The 19411-nt window shown below is 30.0% G+C and overlaps 2 protein-coding genes across 5 annotated transcripts; one reads left to right on the top strand and one right to left on the bottom strand.

Moving 5' to 3' along the window:
- Positions 1-5412: 5412 nt before the first annotated feature.
- LOC127148722 (uncharacterized) lies at positions 5413-8007 on the bottom strand. 3 transcript variants are annotated; one of them, XM_051082991.1, is made up of 3 exons: positions 7740-8007; positions 6228-6354; positions 5413-6147 (listed from the first exon to the last, which is right to left on the bottom strand). In XM_051082991.1, exons 2-3 carry the CDS (start codon positions 6312-6314, stop codon positions 5506-5508), a joined length of 729 nt encoding a protein of 242 aa, XP_050938948.1. In that variant the 5' UTR covers positions 6315-6354; positions 7740-8007; the 3' UTR covers positions 5413-5505. The 3 variants fall into 3 exon arrangements, with proteins under 3 accessions (XP_050938948.1, XP_050938949.1, XP_050938946.1); XM_051082992.1 differs by lacking the exon at positions 7740-8007 and adding an exon at positions 7433-7636; XM_051082989.1 differs by lacking the exon at positions 7740-8007 and having other exon boundaries at positions 6228-6386.
- Positions 8008-10935: 2928 nt separating this feature from the next.
- On the top strand, positions 10936-12117 carry LOC127148723 (uncharacterized). 2 transcript variants are annotated; one of them, XM_051082993.1, is made up of 3 exons: positions 10936-11492; positions 11568-11759; positions 11841-12117. In XM_051082993.1, the coding sequence occupies exons 1-3, from the start codon at positions 11310-11312 to the stop codon at positions 12087-12089; spliced, it is 624 nt and encodes a 207-aa protein (XP_050938950.1). In that variant the 5' UTR covers positions 10936-11309; the 3' UTR covers positions 12090-12117. The 2 variants fall into 2 exon arrangements, with proteins under 2 accessions (XP_050938950.1, XP_050938951.1); XM_051082994.1 differs by having other exon boundaries at positions 11868-12117.
- The last annotated feature ends 7294 nt before the right edge of the window (positions 12118-19411 follow it).

Genomic DNA, 19411 nt, shown 5'->3' on the forward strand with positions numbered 1-19411 from the left:
TTGGCTAAACGATTTTTTTTAATTCTTTTACTATACAATTGCTTATTTTCTTTATATGATCGTTTAGATTTGTATACACGATCGTTTAGATTTGGCTAAACGATTTTTTAAATTTTTTTTTGCTATACAATCGTTTATTTTTTTTATACAATCGTTTAAATTTGTCTACACGATTGTTTAAATTTGTCTACACGATTGTTTAAATTTGTCTACACGATCGTTTAGATTTGGCTAAATGATTTTTTTAATTCTTTTGGTACACAAACGTTTAGATTTGTCTACCGATGATTTATTTTTTTACACAACCGTTTACATTTGGCTACTCCAATCTGAATGACTTTTTAAAGATTTTTTATACACGATTTTTTAGATTTGTTTTGTACATGGTCGTTTAGATTTGATTATCCAAATTGAAAAATAAGAAAGATTATGGAAAGAAATCGCAAAAAAAAAAAAAAAAAGAGGAAAGATGATGAAAGAAATCGCAAGAGGAAGAATATGAAAGAAATTACAAGAGGAAGAAGCGATTTCATCGCGAGGAAGAGAAAAATATGGAAGGACAAACCTGAAATATTTAAAAAATGACTAATTTTATGGTTTTTGTTACACGGGCTCTAAATAGTTTGGTATTTTGTTACATGTATATAAATTTTCTATTAAAATATTGATTTAATTCACTCATGACCTATCAAAGGAAATAATTGAAATTGATATCAAAATTCAATATCTTAATTCCTTAAATTACTAAAGAGCCAGCAGTGAGGATTAAAGATGGAGGAAACAAAAATAAAGTGACCGGCGGTAGAATTATACATTAAAGAATCGAAATATGTGGCCATTTTTAAATTTCTTTTCTTCCTCCAAGCTTTCAATAAAATTCAAATTTACAATCGATAATAAAAAAATCTTTAATTTAAATGATAATTGATAACTCAATAATCTTGATTTATGTTTAACAAAATATTTAGTGAAAACATAAAAACAAATTATTAATCATTTAGGTAAAATTACAAGTTTTCAATAAAGACTCTGATATCACATATAAACTTTAGTTTCATGATTATACACTAAAATCCTAATATTGTATATAACGATAATTATCAAGATCTTTAAACTAAATAATTTTACAACTTGAATTTATTTAAAAAAAACAACATGAATAATCTTATTAAAGAATTGTATTTCTCTTATTTGCCTTTTTTTAGAACTTAATTTAGCTTTTTTATATGAGAAGAATAGACTACTTAATGAGGCAGTGAGAAGGCCAATCTCTAAGGTTTTATTTATAAACACCATCGATCATGATGTTTAATTAGAACATTATCTTTTATCCTAATGGACTTAATAAAATAATAGATTTGAAAGAGATAAATAACATATAATACAATTGGGCTACATTGATAATAATATTAGATTTAAAATAAATCTAACATTTACCTCCATTATTAAATCATAACTTCTCTTTTATGTTTAAATTTCTAATATATGCCTCAAAAATATCTTTCAACTTTAAAATAGTGTAAAAAAGAAATAAATAAGTTTTTATTTATTTATGTGTTTGGCTTCAATGACACGTTTGTTTTAATAAAGAAAAAAGAAGAGTATAAAAGTTAATTTTGAGATTTAGATTTTAGTTTGACTATATATTTATTTTTAAAATTATATGAATGAAATTTAAAAATAAAGATTGGGTGCAGGGGTAACTTTTTCCCTTTTTTTTTTTTTTTTTTTGTGGAGGGTCTAACAATAAAGATGGACGAAAAATCTTAATTTTGAATATTTTTTTTAAAAAAATAGAATTTTAAAAATGAAAAAAATTAGAGCAGAAAACCATGGGGGCCAAGGGACCGACCCACCCCCTTCTAGTTGCCGTGCAGTTTGTGCTAATCTTTTGTTTTACTTTTTAGCTTTTTCTTTCTTTACCTAAACTGATTTTACCACTTAATATAATTGGCTCTTCTTACTACTATTATCTTTTTCCAAATCCTAATTACTCTTAATTAATTAATTAGTTAACCCCTAAACAGGCAGTTTTTTTTTTTTTTTTTGAGGGAACACATATATTTTCTCCCTAAATTTATAATTTGAAATTAAAATAAAATAAATACAATTTTCTACTTACGCACAGAATTGTGATTTTGGTGTCCAACCATTTCATCTGATTTTGTTCCCTTAATATATATACACACACACTCACACTCACACTCACACTCACACTCACACTCACACTCACACATGTGTATTTCTACCCCCACTAAACCCTGCAATGCTCCTTTTTCTTTTAATAATTTGGCTCATTTTTTATTTATATCAATAAAAATATTTTTTATTTTCCTTTAATGATTTTATTTAGTTGGTAAAATTTTGTTATTTTGATGTTACTAATTTAGTAATTACTTTTGAAATTTCAAAATTTTAGTATAACATTCCCATCATTATGAATTTAGAAAACATTATAACTATAATAATTACCGTAAAAGTGAAAGGTTAGTAATCTAATTCGGGATATATGTTAGTTATTTAATGAATTCACTTTAAATGGTTTAAAGGGATTTTTTTTAAAAGATATTTACTAATTATTTTGAATGTCATAATCTAATATGTTTATAATAGTGATAACATCGTTGTTTGTCAATAGAATTTATTTAATACGTTTAAAACTTCATAAGATATTATACATCTACTTTACATAATTATTCAAATCGGGTGTGTTCACTTGGGATTGAGGTTTCAAATCAAAATGCAACTATATCAAATTTCAAGATCCTACTTTTTGAAATCCTACCACGTATTGTGCTATACCAATATGCAATGCAATCTTTTAATGCTAAAATTTTAATGTAGAGGATTGGAACTAATAGACAGTAAACATAGAAAGCAAACAAACAAATTCAAAAAAGAAAGCCAAACGTTGTAGAAAACAATAGTAGAAGTGAAGATGTTACAAAAATTTAGGTTTTCAAACCCTTTCAAATTTATTATTGATGTTGTTTAAATAAATAACCATTGATTTTTAGAATTAGTAATAAGAATTAAATATGTGATCTAAGCTCAATTCATAAATGTAATTCTAAGAATAAATATCTACTGGATGTATTTCATAGGTCTTTCACATTATTTTCAACTCAATTGATTATTAAAGTAGAAATAGCATCATTTGTAAATTTAAAAATATGAAAAATAATCCCCACTAAATAGAATGTTTGTTAATGTATAATTCTTACGTTCGTTGTTTTTCTTAATTGTTATTTAAATTTTTTTTTTATGACATTTTTGTACTAGTTGAACTTAGGGCGAGAAGCATAGTTGTTCAAAAAATTTCTTAAATTATTGACTTTTTAGATATAACATAAATATACATATAGATTTAGCATAAAGATTAACACACATACATACATTAAGTTTTTAAATGTAACATGTATTATGTAATGTATTATAAATTATATAATAATACAAAAATAACGATTATATAAATTTTTAAGTTAAATTAAAATTTTAGTCTATTTGGTTTGACAAAACCGTAAAAAATAGTATCACTTGCAAGGACTATTTATGAAGTTTTATCAAACTATTATAAGTTAAACTCTAACTTTCTCCGAACAATATGAACTAAAATTGCAATTTAACTAATTTTGTGAACCTAAATTATACTCATAAATAAATTAATAATAACAAATTGTCAACTAAATTTTAGTAGATAAGTAAAACGAGTATATTAATTTATAAATATGTAGTATGAAATACATTTAAACATTTTTCTAAAACTAGAATTCAATTTTTGAATTAGGTACCAAACACGTAAAATATAACTATATATTTTTTTAATCCCTTATTTTTAAATTACTGTTTTTCACCTTCTCTATCCAACAACGCCTAAATAATTATAAATAAAATACATTCAAATTTTAGAGGAATTGAGAATGCTAGTTTTGGTGTTTGTAGAAATTGGTAGTAAAATTCGTAGAAGCTTCCTTAGAAACTTTCCTAATTCCACTTTTCATATATAATTGGGATTAAATTATATTTGTGGTTGATGTATTGGATCTAAAATGTAATTATAGTTGTAATTAGCTCAAATTTAACATTTTATTTGTTAATTAATTTTTTAATCATAATCTTAATTAATTTCTTGGTCGAATCATGTTCGTCAACACCAACACTAATATTACTTTATGGATTAACCGTAAAAGAAAAATAATTACAATTTATAATCTAAAAATGTACTAATTTCAATTTTAATACTCAAAATCCAAATCATAGTAGATTATTTGAGCTTGTGTAACTTTAGCTTTAAACCTATTTAGAGAGTAAATAAATACAAAATTAAATGGTTTTTTTTTTAAAAAAAAAAAACTTTTTCTAATCCCTTCAGAAGTCCAATAATTAAATAGAGAAATATGTAAAAGTTTTAAGACTAGAATTATAATTTCACCTTTGTAATCTAATTCTTAACATGTAAAGTGAAATAAAGATCTTAGATGTATTTTGAATGTAACCTCAAGTTTTTAATTTAAAATGGAGTTTGTTTTTCCAGAAATAATAATAATAATAATAATAAAAAACTCTCTTTACAGCAGTAGTAATTCATAATAATATTTTTCAAAGCAATTTTTTTCGACCTAACAATACATAATAAATGTCACGGAATTTATTTTGAGAAATGTTACAAATGAAATCGAAATGAAATTAGTATAGGTGAATTTGCATTTCATTTCAAATTTAGACTAATGGAATTTCATTTTTGTCTCTTCTTTTCTACTCCTAATTTAGGAGGGACCATTAACCAAAATAATGTTATTTTGCAAACTTATTACCAAAATAAGGTTGTTTGCAAACTTATTACCCAATTGATGCTCTTTTTTTTTTTTAATTTTTTTTAATAGGGCGAGTCTTCAAGACTCGCCCTTGTTGTTTTGGAAGAAGAAGTTTAAGTAGGGCGAGTCTTCGCCCTTCTATATTTAATTTAAGTAGGGCGAGTCTACTCGCCCTATATAAAAAAAAAAAAATGCACAAGACTCCGCTAAAAAAAGGCTAAAAAAATGTAGAAAATTTGGTATGTATGTTGGAATTAATATTTGGAAGATTGTAACGAATAAATAGAACTTTTTATTGCTATTCAACAAGTGGGTTGTGTCTATTATTTAGCCCATTCAATTAAGTCAAAATTATAAATCGTTATTAATTGAATCTTACATATGTATATATTCAATAGAAAAATATATATTTGTCGTTCAACATGTGAATGAAAATCTTGAAGAATTAGGATTTAATCAAAACCTTGAAAATTTATGGCTCATTTTTGGCTCGTTTTGGATTTCGTATTATAAACTTGGATGATCTGGTATACTCTCCATGCACTCTTCACCATACAAAAAATTAAAATATATTTTTCTATTAATTGGAGGCCGTAAATTTGTAGTAAGTACTTTTGATTGTAAAATAATTAAATATGAATCAAAATGTTTAATACAATAATTTAACAATTTTCATTCAAAGGAAAAAAAATCAATGTGTTCCACAACCTGGACGTCGACGATTTCTAGCCGGTTGTCGTCGTCGACTTTGAACTCTCTGTTGTTGTATTTCCTCCTGATTCTCTTGTTGTTGTTGCTCATCTGATTGTCCGGGTACTGCTGCATTCTCTTGTTGCTGTAGCTCATTTGATTGCTCGGGTACCGCTGCAGGCACTTCGTAGTACAAATATTCATTATGTTCTCCACGACCACGCCCGTGACCATGCATGTATGAAGACGATGGATCGCTCCCTAAATCATAGTATTGTTGCCCAAAGTCCGTTGATGATTGACCTGCCTCTGAATTGTAATATCCTCTTCCAAAGTCTGACGATTGACCGACTTCTGAATCATAATATGTCGTTCCAAATGTTGGCATCATCATTACTGGACTAACGTAATTATGCTCGCTTTGTGTTTGTGTCATTGGAGGCACTTCTTCCCCGTGTTGGTCAACTTCTTCCAATTGATCAGGCTCTTGCACTAGAGGACGTCTCCTCTGAACAGGAGCAGGTACAGTAGGGACATCGTACATATAGTGGATGTTCTCCATATACTGCTCGTTATCGTTGCATATATTTAGAACCTGTTGTGGATCATCTGCAACATTCCGAAGTCTAATATTGTTTGATCTCTGTAAAATATTAAAATGAATTAGAAATCATTGAAAATAAATTAACACTAAAAACAACTATACAATTTTTAAATGTATACCAGATGACTCATAGCAGCTCCCGGTTGGGTGATATAGAGCTTGCTAATGTTTTTGTACCAATTGATGTATTCTTGAGTTACATCCATATCAAACTGCTCAATTGGAGGTCCCGTAGCAGTAAACCTTCTGCGATTATGCCATCGCATCACTAAATGAGCAACTCTTTATTATTATTGTTACTGTTATTATTATTATTATATTATTATTGTTGTTGTTGTTCTCGTTATTATTATTGTTATTGTTATTATTATTATTATTATTACTATTATTATTATTACTATTACTATTATTACTATTATATTATTATTATTATTTTTATTATTATTGTTGTTGTTATTGTTGTTGTTATTGTTATTATTATTGTTATTACTATTCTTATTATTATTATTACTATTATTATTATTATTACTATTACTATTATTACTATTATTATTATTATTATTCTTACTATTACTATTATTGTTATTGTTATTGTGCTTCTTATTGTTATTGTTATTATTATTATTGTTATTGTTATTATTATTGTTATTACTAATATTATTACTACTACTATTACTACTACTATTATTGTTATTACTATTCTTATTACTATTATTATTACTATTAGTATTGTTATTATTATTACTATTATTATTGTTATTATCATTACTATTATTATTGTTATTATTACATTTGTTTTTTCTTTTTTCTTTTTCCTGTATCAAGCAAAAGATAATATTTTTTTTGAATAACATAATTTAATTAATTAAGGCACATTAAGAATTTTATTTATCTCGCCCTACTTAAACTTCTTCTTCCAAAACATCAAGGGCGAGTCTTGAAGACTCGCCCTATTAAAAAAAATTAAAAAAAAAAAAAGAGCATCAATTTGGTAATAAGTTTGCAAACAACCTTATTTTGGTAATAAGTTTGCAAAATAACATTATTTTGGTTAATCCATGAAAGTTTGATTTCTACATAACTAAATGCATTTTAAAATGAATTAAAAATAATAACATAGAAGGGTTATCCTAATTTATTTAATTTTAGTCTACGTGCCACCGTATTTGATTAATGTTTGCTTTTGTTTTAGGGGATAAAAATATCAAGTTAATGATTTTTGTAAACTAAACATATTAAATAAATTCAACAATAACACAAAATCTAATAATATAATACAATAACATATTCAAATAAAAATTACATTTACAAATAAATTTCATACCTAAATTTGTAGAAGATGAAATATATTTGTGATGGAGAAAAAGAATGGAGGATATGTGATAAGATCAAGTGTTTTTTACAACACCCGAAAGGAGGTTGAGAGGAGAAGAAGAAGGGAGAAATTTTTCGTGAAGGAGAAGAAGAAGGGAGGATATGTGAAGAAGAAGAAGAAGAATGGTAGATTTAAATGGTTAGCAAAATCCTCTACACCGTAGGATTTTCTGCCACCATCCAATCTCAACCCTTCATTTTTCTCCTTCTTTTCCTCCTTTTTCAATAAAAATTACATTTACAAATAAATTTCATACCTAAATTTGTAGAAGATGAAATATATTTGTGATGGAGAAAAAGAATGGAGGATATGTGATAAGATCAAGTGTTTTTTACAACACCCGAAAGGAGGTTGAGAGGAGAAGAAGAAGGGAGAAATTTTTCGTGAAGGAGAAGAAGAAGGGAGGATATGTGAAGAAGAAGAAGAAGAATGGTAGATTTAAATGGTTAGCAAAATCCTCTACACCGTAGGATTTTCTGCCACCATCCAATCTCAACCCTTCATTTTTCTCCTTCTTTTCCTCCTTTTTCAGGTGACCATCCTTCTTCTCAGTGGCGTGGCGTGGAGTGACAGGCTTTTCCTGCACTTTGGTCACGGGTTGCATGCAACCTTTTTTTTTTTTTTTTTTTTTATAAAATGAATGAGGGCGAGTCTTCAAGACTCGCCCTCTTATCTTTTTCTTTTTGAATAATGAGGGCGAGTCAAGACTCGCCCTCTCTCTTTTATAAAAAAAAAATATACAGAAGGGCGAGTCTTGAAGACTCGCCCTATTAAAAAAAGAAAAAAAAAACAACACCATTTTCGTAATAAGTTTTGAAAGAACATTATTTTGGTAAATTGTTTGAAAAAAACCATTATTCTCATAATTTGTCCATTTAGGAGTTTTTGCAAAAAATTACAAAAAAAAAATATGAAAATAGAGCTCATGTTATTATTTTCTAAATTGTAAAAGTAGAAAATTTAAAAGTAAATCCATGCATGACATATGATCAAGTTAAAACAATTTGACAAGTCTATGGCCAACTTATTTCGTTTCCCTTACTTTACATTATTCATTAATTTTAAAAAATACAGATGCCTAAAAACTTGATTTATAATACAAACTAATATTGAATAACTTGATTTAAATCCATAAATTTCAACCAAAGAAAAGATTAACTATATCATTTCATATCATATCATATATATGTGTATTATATGGTTCATTTGGACACATGTGAAGAGAATTATTTTTAATGTCATTAAAAATAATTATATTAAAGTTCTTTCTAAACATTTGTTTGTTTTCATATTATGTTGCTTTTATATATAAATTTAAATACTTTTAGTTTTTTAGATAACCTTTTGCGTTTTGATATTATATGTCTTTGTTGTTGGATATTATATTTTTGTAGGTTAATTTTTATAAATATAATAAAAGTATTTACTATTAGTGTGATAAAATAAAAATATTTATGATATTTTCATAAATTTCAAATTTGCACTTAAATATTGTAGACGATTTTTCATTTTTTTTTCTTCTTATTATTTGTGATTTATTCATCTCTTCTCCATACTATTAATTTCTTCATATTATTACTTCTTCATTTTCCACTTGTTCTTGTTCATGATTTCTTCATTTCTTCTTCTAGAATTTTTCCCTTCTTCAATTTTTCACTTCTTTTTTTTTTACTTCTTCAAATTTGGTAAATGATTTTCATCATCTCTCATATATTTTCTCTTTCAAATCTAAATGGTCATGTACCAAGTTCTAAACGATCTTGGTTCACGATTGTGTACCAAATATAAAAGATCTTGGTACAATGATCTTGAACAAAAATCATTTAGGTTTTGGTATACGATCATTTAGCACTTGGTTCACAATCGTGTACCAATTGCTAAATGATCGTGAACAAAAATCGATATTTAGTATAAGATCATGTACCAATATTGTTTAGATTTTGTACATGATCGTTTAGCTCTTGGTACATGATCATGTACAAAAACTAAACGATCTTGGTTCACGATCGTTTAGAAGAAAAATTACATGTGCTCCTGTGGTCGGTGTTGATACTACCTACATGATTGTGTATCATTTCCTACACCACTACAAGAAAATGGATTATTCCCGACGCAGAAAACGACGTCGGCATAAGAAACGTCCGGAATATAGGTTTTCCCGACGCCGTCAACACCGCGTCGGGCAACGCGTCGGGAAAACACTATTTCCCGACGCACCAAGAAAGCGTCGGCAAGAATTCGTCGGGAGAAGAGTAAATTAAAATTTAAAAACAACCTATTCCCGACGCCGTGCACAGTGCGTTGGGAACGGCGTCGGGAAAAGGGGTTTTTCCCGACGCACTATTAGGCGTCGGAAAAACCGTTTAATGAGCGTGGGGAATGCCCCTTTTCCCGACGCTTTTAGGGGGATTTCCTGATGCCGCAGCACTGCGTCGGGAAATCCCCTTTTTAATCGTTTCAGTTCTGTAATTTACAGAACCGAAACCGAGAGGAGAAGCCGAGAAGAGAGAAGAGAGAATCGTCGTCGCCGTTCCGTGTTCTGCCGCCGTCGCTCGCCGTCGTCCCTTGTCGCCGTTCAGCCGCCGTCTGCCACTTTAGGTAAGTGGAAGTTTAAATTTTATTTAGTTTAAATTTAGATTTTTGTTTGTTAAAAGAAAAAGAAAATGAAGATAAATTAGAAAACTGACAAAGAGAGACATTTTATGCACATTTTTTTGTTTGAAGAGAATTGAATCAGTAGTACTGTTGTGTTGATTTTGGTTTGCACATAAATGTTGATTGATTTATCCCATTTGAGATTTGTATAATCTAACATTTATAATATCCAAGAATCAAGGACCATGTTTTAGGGTTTTACATGCTTTGGTTTTGGCCATTGGTCAGAGTGTCTGTATGAATTCAGAGAAACAAATTCATTGATATGAAGAGAGATCTCAAGAGTTTTAGGGGTTTGTATATATATATATATATATATATATATCTTTGTCATGCCAACAAAGTGTCTTCATGCTCATTTTATCATTCTGTTTCTTTATGTATAATATAAACTTCTTTTTGATATCCTTCCATTATTCAATTCAATAATAAACTAGAAGCCAAGATATAATTTGTCCAAAATGCTCTCTATTTCATTTTCAACAACAACAACTACAACAATAATTATTATGAAATGGAATTACTACTTATCTGGGGAGAGGGAGGTTTAAGTTAAATTGAAAATGTTTGTTTTCTATGTCCATAGCCATTATGTCATATCGACGATCAAATTTTATGGAGACGGACGATATTTTCCTCCAGTTTGAGGACGATTTAGATAATAACATCGCGGGAGGGTCATCATTGTGGGCGATAATACGGGCGAGTCTAAGAATTTTCTTCATTTTAACTTACAAATATTTCATGTTCTTTTTTCTAACTTTATATGTTATTATCGATTTATTGAGCAGAGTCTTCTTCTCAACAAGTGACTCCGACTCCTAGGAGACGTGCGCAGTCTCGACTCTTGGAGTTAGAGCGCCATGTTGCAATAAATGGGCGCATTCCGATGACGATCGCCCATGGAGCGGAGAAGCCTATTTCTCCACACGTCGTTCGCTTCAGCCAGGCGATAGGCGTGTGCATGTGAAAGACATTTCCCGTCCGCTGTCTTAAGTGGGCGGACGTTGGGAGAGAATACATTGAGGTCGTCAAGGGCGACCTCTAGGTAATTAAATGCACTACACATTTATATATGATTTCATTTGAAACATATCTAACTTTAACCAATCTAATGTGTTATGTTTGTAATGTGTAGCGATTGTTTGTGCTTGATTTCAATGATCAAGCGATGAACAGGTTTGTTGAGCATCAGATGCTCACGACCTTTAAAGAGTTCTGGGCCGACTGTCATAGACATTTCAAAAAGTACAGCGACCCGGAGGAGGCTCGTGCCAACTCACCAAACGCATTGGTTGGACGTGATGAGGATTGGCACTTCCTCTGCGACCATTATATCAGTCGTGCATTCCAGGTATTTGTCATGATTAATTATGATAACAAGTTTTAATATGTATACGAAATAAATAATATAATTGTTTTAATGCAGGAGCAATCACGGACGAACAAGGCTGCTAGACAGAAGCAGCCTTACAATCATAGTAGCGGGTTCAAGTCGTTTCTACAACGACAGTATAAGCTCGCTGAAAGAAAAGGGGAGCCGGTCGATCGTGTGGAATTGTTTCGGGAAACACACGTTCGAGCTGGGACATTCGTGTCGCAGGCCGCCGAGGATGCGCATGTAAGTTATGCCCTTATTAATTATCCACTTTCATTATATATTTTTGTGCGTTACCTAACATAGTTTTTAAATTCGTTGCAGAATCAAATGCTGGAACTCCAATCTCAGCCTACCCCAGAGGGTAGTCAGCCACTATCTGAGGATGAGATATGCGATCAGGTGTTGGGTAGACGACCAGGCTACTCAAAAGGCCTTGGTTGGGGACCCAAGCCGAAGGCCCGCAGAACGGCGAGTGCAAGCAGTTCGTCGACATCTTGTTCGCAGTCCACAGAAAAAGAGATTGAATTACAAGCTAAACTTCAAGAAGCTTTAGAACGGATTGAAGTATAAGATAGAAATCACCAAACATTAGCTTCACAAGTGGAAAGTATGAAAAAGATGATAGAAGAATTTACTCGTGCACAACAGGGACCACCACATGATCCCTAGATCTGTGGTACGTATATGTCTCTATTATTCTTAAGTTTTTGCAAATATATGATTATGTACTAAATTTAGTTATTTTTATATCATTTTTAGGACCGAAGGTGTAGAATGACGCGCATACGAACCTCGTTGGAAAACTTTTTCTTATGTTTATGTTTTTTCTATTTTGAGAACTATATTTATTGTAGTGAACTTATTCGTATTATTAATTTTAATTCTATTTTTTAATTTGTGTTTGTATATTTCTTAATTTATTTTAGTTTATATTCAATTTGTTTTAATTTAATCCAAAACGTCAAAAAAAATTTTCAACAATCTGAACATCATTGTGAATGTTTGAGAAAAATATTATAAGGAAAAAAGTAGAAACAAAATATTAAAAAAATATATAAAAAGGAATTCCCGACGTAAAGAAACGTCAGGAAAAAAACGTCGGGAAAGAGTATTTCCCGACGCCGGGAGGTGCGCCGGCATAGCTTGCGTCAGGAATGCCTCTTTCCCGACGCAGGCTATGCCGACGCTTAGTAGGTGTCGAGAGAGGCTTTCCCGACGCCGCGTTGGTATGGCGTCGGGAAAGCCTCTCCCGACGCATTTCTCCCAACGTTCTTCCAGACACCGTTTTGTACGTCAGGAAAGGTTATCCCGACGTACTTTTCATTTTCGTCGACGTTTTTTGGCGTCGGGAGTACCCCCGTCTCTTGTAGTGACAAAGATCATGATTTCAAAAAACATATATAAAAGAAAAATTACAGAAAAATAGAAGAAAGAAGATGAAAAGGAAGAGCAAACCTGAAATATTTAAAATAATGGTCAGTTTCTTGAACATTTTGATTTTGTTATACGGATCATAAATATATTGGTGTTTTTGTTATATTTACTAAAATTAACCTAAATTTAAATACTTTAAACATCTTAAATATTTTAAAGTTATATAGTTGAATTAGATGTAGGTCAAAATCATTTAAACAATGTGAGAGATGATTTGTCGGCCAAATTTAGACAACATTCAAATTAAGAACAAATGCAACTTTGTTTTTGTATTTAGTTGTGTGTCGAAACTTATTTATATTAATTGATACAAACTTTTGATCTTCTATTTATTTTAATGTTTAATGTATGACATCTTTTAAATATGTATTATATATTATTAGAAGCAAAGAAAAATCAAGAAATGAAAATTATCAAACAAATTTATGTTTTTATTTTTTATTCTTTTAAAAAAATAGTTATCAAATATATTTTTATTTTTAGTTTTTAAAAATAAAAAATAGAAAACAAAAAACAAGAACAATAAAAAAAAGAAATCAAAAACATAAATGTTATCAAACGGATCCTAAAATTACAACATTTATTGAAGTTTATGTTTGAATAAAATTAAAAGTTTAATTACGATAAAATGATTTTTTTTATGGATAGCCTTTTTAACAATCAATCATATTTACCTAATATGCAAGTGAAGAACTTTCTATGGCTTACCTGTTCGGTTTTCGATATTGTCATTTTCTACTCCTCTCTTCCGAATCAATTTTCTGAACCACCAGAGTAAGAGTTTTTTCTATTTGAACAAGCTTGTAATTCTCTGAACGCAGCTCGTAATAATGTCTAACTACCCTCTTTACCCATGCTGCCCATGTCTCTATGATCATACTAGCTAAAATAATGTTCAACTTTCCTTTCTTTATTTGAGTTCCTCCATTGCACATAATTTTGAAATACATAACAATTTTGATATAAAAAATACATACAATATGCATTCAAAAGCATCAAAATAGAACAAGCATAAAAAAATATAAAAAATACATTAAAAAACATCCATATACAACCATCAAACAAACAAAAGCAAAGAACACAAAAATCAAAAACAGAAATCCAGATAATATGTGATGAAATTTTCAGTACCAATTGAAACGAAAGGCTCCTGCCATAATTCAAGTAATCACTTAATTATAACCAGCTAATCCATATGTAATTCACACAAATGAGTCATCGATAGAACAACATTGCAAATTGATATCGCAATATATATACCTTTCTTCCTTCAATTTTGAATTGAAAATGCTTGATATTATTAGCTTTAAGAAACTCCAAATTCTCCTCGTAGTAGAGTTCAGGACACAAATATCTGATTAAACAGTCGGAATACAAATAAGAATCCGAATCAAAACCCATTACAAATTGGTTATCCATAAAAAAAAATTCCCATATCCCCAAAATTCCATCCCCAATCTTTATAGAAGGAAATAGAATCAGTTAAGAACAAGTCCAACCTTTCCGAGGGTGAGAGAGACGAAGAATGAGAAATCAAGAAAAGAAGACAGTGAGGGAGATGATGACGACGACGAGGGAGACGATGGCGAGGGCAAGGCACGGCACGGTGGGCGTGGTGAAGTCTTCTCCTCTTCTCCTTCTCTCCTCTCTTTCTCTTCGAGATTTCAGTTCTGTCTTTTAGAGAAATAAAAGAAAATATATAGGGGAACTCTCAACGCTATTAGCGATCCGTTGGAAATAGTTAGAAATAGTCTCGATGAATCACTAATGGTGTTGGGAATAGGTAAACCATTCCCGACACCATGCATGGAGTATCGGAGATCTTGCTCTGACACATAATTAATGTTCGAGTTTATCTCGACATCCGTGCAAGTCGTCATGAACTATATTACCTATTTTCGACGTCGGTTGAGAACCGTCAGAAACAAGTGTTCCCATTCTCGACCGTCATGCATGGAGTGTCGGGAATCTTGCTCTAACACATAATTAATGTTTGAGTTTATCTCGACGTCCCGTCCAAGCCGTCGGAAACTATATTACCTATTTCCGATGCTGGTTGAGAACCGTCGAGAATGTCTTCTTGTTTCTGACGTTCTTCATGGCACGTCAGAAAAAGGTAACATTAGAATATTGTTTTCGCCGTGTCCCGACGTATGCAACACGACGTCAGAAATAGTCGTCTGTCCCAACGTTCTGTCTTCTAACTCTGTTTTGTGCATCAAGAACCCCTTGATTTCTTGTAGTGTTAGAAGGAGCCTAACATTGAAGGTTATACTGAAGAGTCTCTCTCAGGGGGAGCTAGGACAGTGACATGCAAGGGTGAAGCGTGGATGCATATGATCTAGCAGGAGCCTAGATCAAAATCCTTGTTCACACACCAAGTGGTTTAGGGAGCCTAAGATTTTTTTTTTCAAAATAATTATTATTCTAAAAAATAATGTCAAAAATAAGGTAATGTCAAAAATAGGGTAGAAAGAAAAGTATCGACAAAAATAGGGTCCACGACTTCAGTGAGTTGACTGCCTACTGAGTCGAAATCGTGGATGGGGTCTACAACTTCTATAAGTTATCATCCACCTTCTTTATTGTTTTTCTTTATATATACATATATATATATACATATATATATATATACATATATATATATATATATATATTAAATTACGTGGGTCAAATTTTCTTAAATTTTCAAATGAAGTACTTGCGTGGACAGGTCAGATTTTCTTATTCAATTATATATATAATTATAATATAATTAAATAAGAAAAACATCTCTTGTTAAACTTACATTTCTAATTTTAATTTGATTATTTCCTTATCAACAATTTATTTATTCTTTTTCAGTTTTTTCTCTATATATATATATATATATATATATATATATATATATATATATATATATATATATATATATCAATCTCCAATTTTCATTTTTCTTATTAATTCACATTTCCAATTCATTTAGATTGATTGTCTCAATGTGGGATAATTCTAAAAAGAAAGGGTTTCCAAAAAACGAGAAAAAATGATTGGGTAGGGTAGAGTAGAGGAGAGTGGAGTCAACTAGATGTATTGAATCGAATAGCAGTCGTTGGCCTAGCTTATTTCTCTTCATCCTTTTATTGTGTTTTCACCCAAAAAAGCAGAAAGATTAGAATCGCTTGATGATTCTTTATAGATGCATCTATTTGATTATTTCCTTATTAACAACTTATTTTTTATTATATATATATATATATATATATATATATCTCAATTCTCAATTTTCCATTTTTTTTATTAAATTCACATTTTCAAACTTTTTTATTCTTTTTTCTTATTTCTTATTTAAACAACTTGAAAGATCTTGGCCCATAGAAGTATTTCCTTGGTTTAAAGCTATCTCGATCCTCAAAAGAGATTGGACCTCAATTAAACTATGTCTTGCAACTTTTAGAAGACATTGGACTTCTAGCATCTAAACCAACATCTTTACATATGGACCCTTGTACAAAACTGAAGGCTAATGACAACAAAGAATTAACTGATGCTTCCTCTTATTGGAGACTCATTGATAGGTCGTTATACCTTATCGTCAGCCAACCAGATGTCATGTTTGTCTTCGACAAACTAGTCAATATGTTGCTTGCCCCTATCAGTCTCACATGGTAGCAACAAATCACCTATATTGTGCTTTCTAAAAGAAACCCCTAAACAAGGCTTCCTCATCAACCCCTCGACTACTTTTTCCAACTTCTAGCCTTCAATGATGCAGACTAGGGATCATGCCTCGACATTAGAAAGTCCACTACGGGATTCTGCATCTTTCTTGGTGATTCCTTAATCTCTTGGAAATCTAAGAAGCAAACAACAGTCTCATGCTTATCAATTGAGGTCGAAAACCGAACATTGGATGCCACTACTGCTGAATTTTACTTGGATTGTCCAATTATTGAATGATTTACATATTTATGCTACCTCTCCTTCAATAATCTTTTATGACAATACTGCAGTCATACATATTGCCTCAAATCCCATATTCCACAAGCACATAAAACACATTGAAGTAGACTGTCATTTCATCCAAGATCAAATTATTGTTAAAGGAGTAGTAAAGTTGTTACCCATTCGAACAAAACATCAACTTGCTAACATATTTACTAAAACATTATATGTATCTTCCTTTAGAACTCTATTATCCAAGATTTGGATTATGGATATTGTTAAGTCATCTTGAGGGGGGAGTATTAGGATGTAGTTCCACTTTAGTTAGTTTATTATTTTTCTGTTGATTAGTGGTTTCATCCACATGTAAAACATGTATGTTCTCATTGTCTATTTATAGTCCAAATTTTTTATCAATAAAATTTGAACATGTTAAATTGAGAACGATAAGAAGATGAATGAAGGAAAAAAAAGAAAAAGAATGGTGACATTGAGATTTGGATAAAGAAAAAAGTGAAGAAGGAAAAAATTAAAGAAAACTAAAAGTGAGGAGATGGACGAAGGAAGAAGGAAAAGAATAAAAGTTTTTAAAATAAAAATAAAAATGACAAGCGGCACCATAAAATTGGGACATATGGTATTGAATAGAGATACCCAATTTTTCCATGGGGACCGGGTCCTTCGAGGACTCACCTCTCAAAAGGGACAAAAATTTTCCGATTAGATGGAGAATAGATGAGAGAGTGGAGGTAAATTCTCAGTTAACTAAATGGGAACAGAGATGGGGAATGTTGTCCCCATCCTTTATTTATTTATTTAGTATAGATATGTAAGGTTATGTTAATATAATTTTATAAATAATACACTTAATTTCAATTTAGATTACACACGAGAATAATTTTATTTATGTTTATTTATTTTTACTAAAAAGGTGAGGTTTCTTAGACCAAAATTTTACTAATTTATCTTTAAATTCAAATTGTGATATAAAACTAACTCTAATAAATAATATATCAATAGATTTAATTATCTAATTAGAATTTTTCTACATTGATTATTAAAACCATCTTTTGAGCTTTAAAAAAAAGTAATGATGTTTAAATGAAAATGGAGTGAAAATGCAGGTGTTTCAACCTCCCAACCCCATCTTATTGTGCCTAAATGGGTGAGTAATCACAAATAGTATCCACAAATAGTGATGTGGAATATTGTATTAATAATTAAGTTTAATAAGCATTCCCATAATTTATTTAATGAATGTTAACATGGGTATAGTTTTACCATCAATTTTAAGGTTTGAAAAGTCCAATATTCCTGCCCTTATATAGATACATATATTATTTCTAAAATATTCAACAACATCATACTGGTGAGCATCTAAAATGGAAACCAATAATAATAATAATAATAATAATAATAATAATAATAATAATAATAATAATAATAATAATAATAATAATAATAATAAAGATGGTGATAAGTGAGATTAGTTGATATTATTTCTATAAGATATATCAAATTTCTGTTATACCATCTTAGCGGACATCTCCTTGAGATTTTAAGAAGTTAGGAAAATTACAAAACTAAGTTTTCCTTTTCTCTATGGACTTTGAACTACTTCTAATAAAACAATATATTAATTTTGTGTAATAATAATTCCCATTATCAAACAAAATTACACCTTTTATACACCTTTATTTTTATTCATTAAAATATAAATTTGAGAAATTAAATAAATAACAACAAATCTCAAATTTAGTTTCTCAAATAAAGCATAAACGAAACTTTTTGCCATAGATTTGAATTCATTTGTGTATATAAAATTTCAAAACTATTACATTTAATTAATTCAAAATTCGACAATATATATATATATATTTTAATATATTTGTCTAAAGTGCCATGGACGTTATTGAAATTTTAGAGACAATTATAAAAAAAGTTTGAGATAGATATATACATTAAAAAAAAAAAAAAAAAAAAAAACTAATTATGTACTGAATTGTAATTTAACGTTATTGAGAAGAACACCGGAGATCCAGTGCCGTGGGAAGGTTTTCTTCCGGCGAATTTTCGGAGACTCTGTTTTGTAAATTCGATGGAACAAATCCCAGATAAACCCGAATCACCCAGTTTTTGATTAATTAAACAACCGAAATAATTTCGAAGGGGCACAGAATTAAGAACAAAATCTACAACTTTCATTACATGTTTGCAATTTGTGAAGAACAAGCCGTAAATCAAAATCCTCTGTTATTACATTAAGACGAGACAAAGGAGGACACTGGACAGACCAACCAAAAAGAAAAGAAAAGAAAAGAAAAGAAAAAAAGATAGAAGAAATTGAAATGGTTTAATACAAACATGTAATGTAAGAGTGATGATTATTACAAATCTTCAGAAATGGGTTTGCGGCGGTTGTGGATGATCTCCGACGAGGGACGAAAGAGGGAAATAAGGAAGTCCTTAAGGGAGTGGTAAATCATGGTCTTCACCAGCTTCCTCTGCTTGGGAATCACAGATTTCATTTTCCC

This window comes from Cucumis melo, chromosome 3 (genome assembly GCF_025177605.1).
Source record: "Cucumis melo cultivar AY chromosome 3, USDA_Cmelo_AY_1.0, whole genome shotgun sequence".
Taxonomy (NCBI): Eukaryota; Viridiplantae; Streptophyta; class Magnoliopsida; order Cucurbitales; family Cucurbitaceae; genus Cucumis; species Cucumis melo.

What these genes read in the sequence shown, in the direction of transcription:
- LOC127148722 (XM_051082989.1), bottom strand. Translation starts at nt 6,374, where the DNA reads ATGCGATGGCATAATCGCAGAAGGTTTACTGCTACGGGACCTCCAATT. An exon ending in GAGCTGCTATGAGTCATCTG is followed by an intron (nt 6,148 to 6,227) that starts GTATACATTTAA and finishes AATATTTTACAG; the next exon opens with AGATCAAACAATATTAGACT.
- LOC127148723 (XM_051082993.1), top strand. Translation starts at nt 11,310, where the DNA reads ATGAACAGGTTTGTTGAGCATCAGATGCTCACGACCTTTAAAGAGTTC. An exon ending in ATATCAGTCGTGCATTCCAG is followed by an intron (nt 11,493 to 11,567) that starts GTATTTGTCATG and finishes GTTTTAATGCAG; the next exon opens with GAGCAATCACGGACGAACAA. An exon ending in AGGCCGCCGAGGATGCGCAT is followed by an intron (nt 11,760 to 11,840) that starts GTAAGTTATGCC and finishes AATTCGTTGCAG; the next exon opens with AATCAAATGCTGGAACTCCA.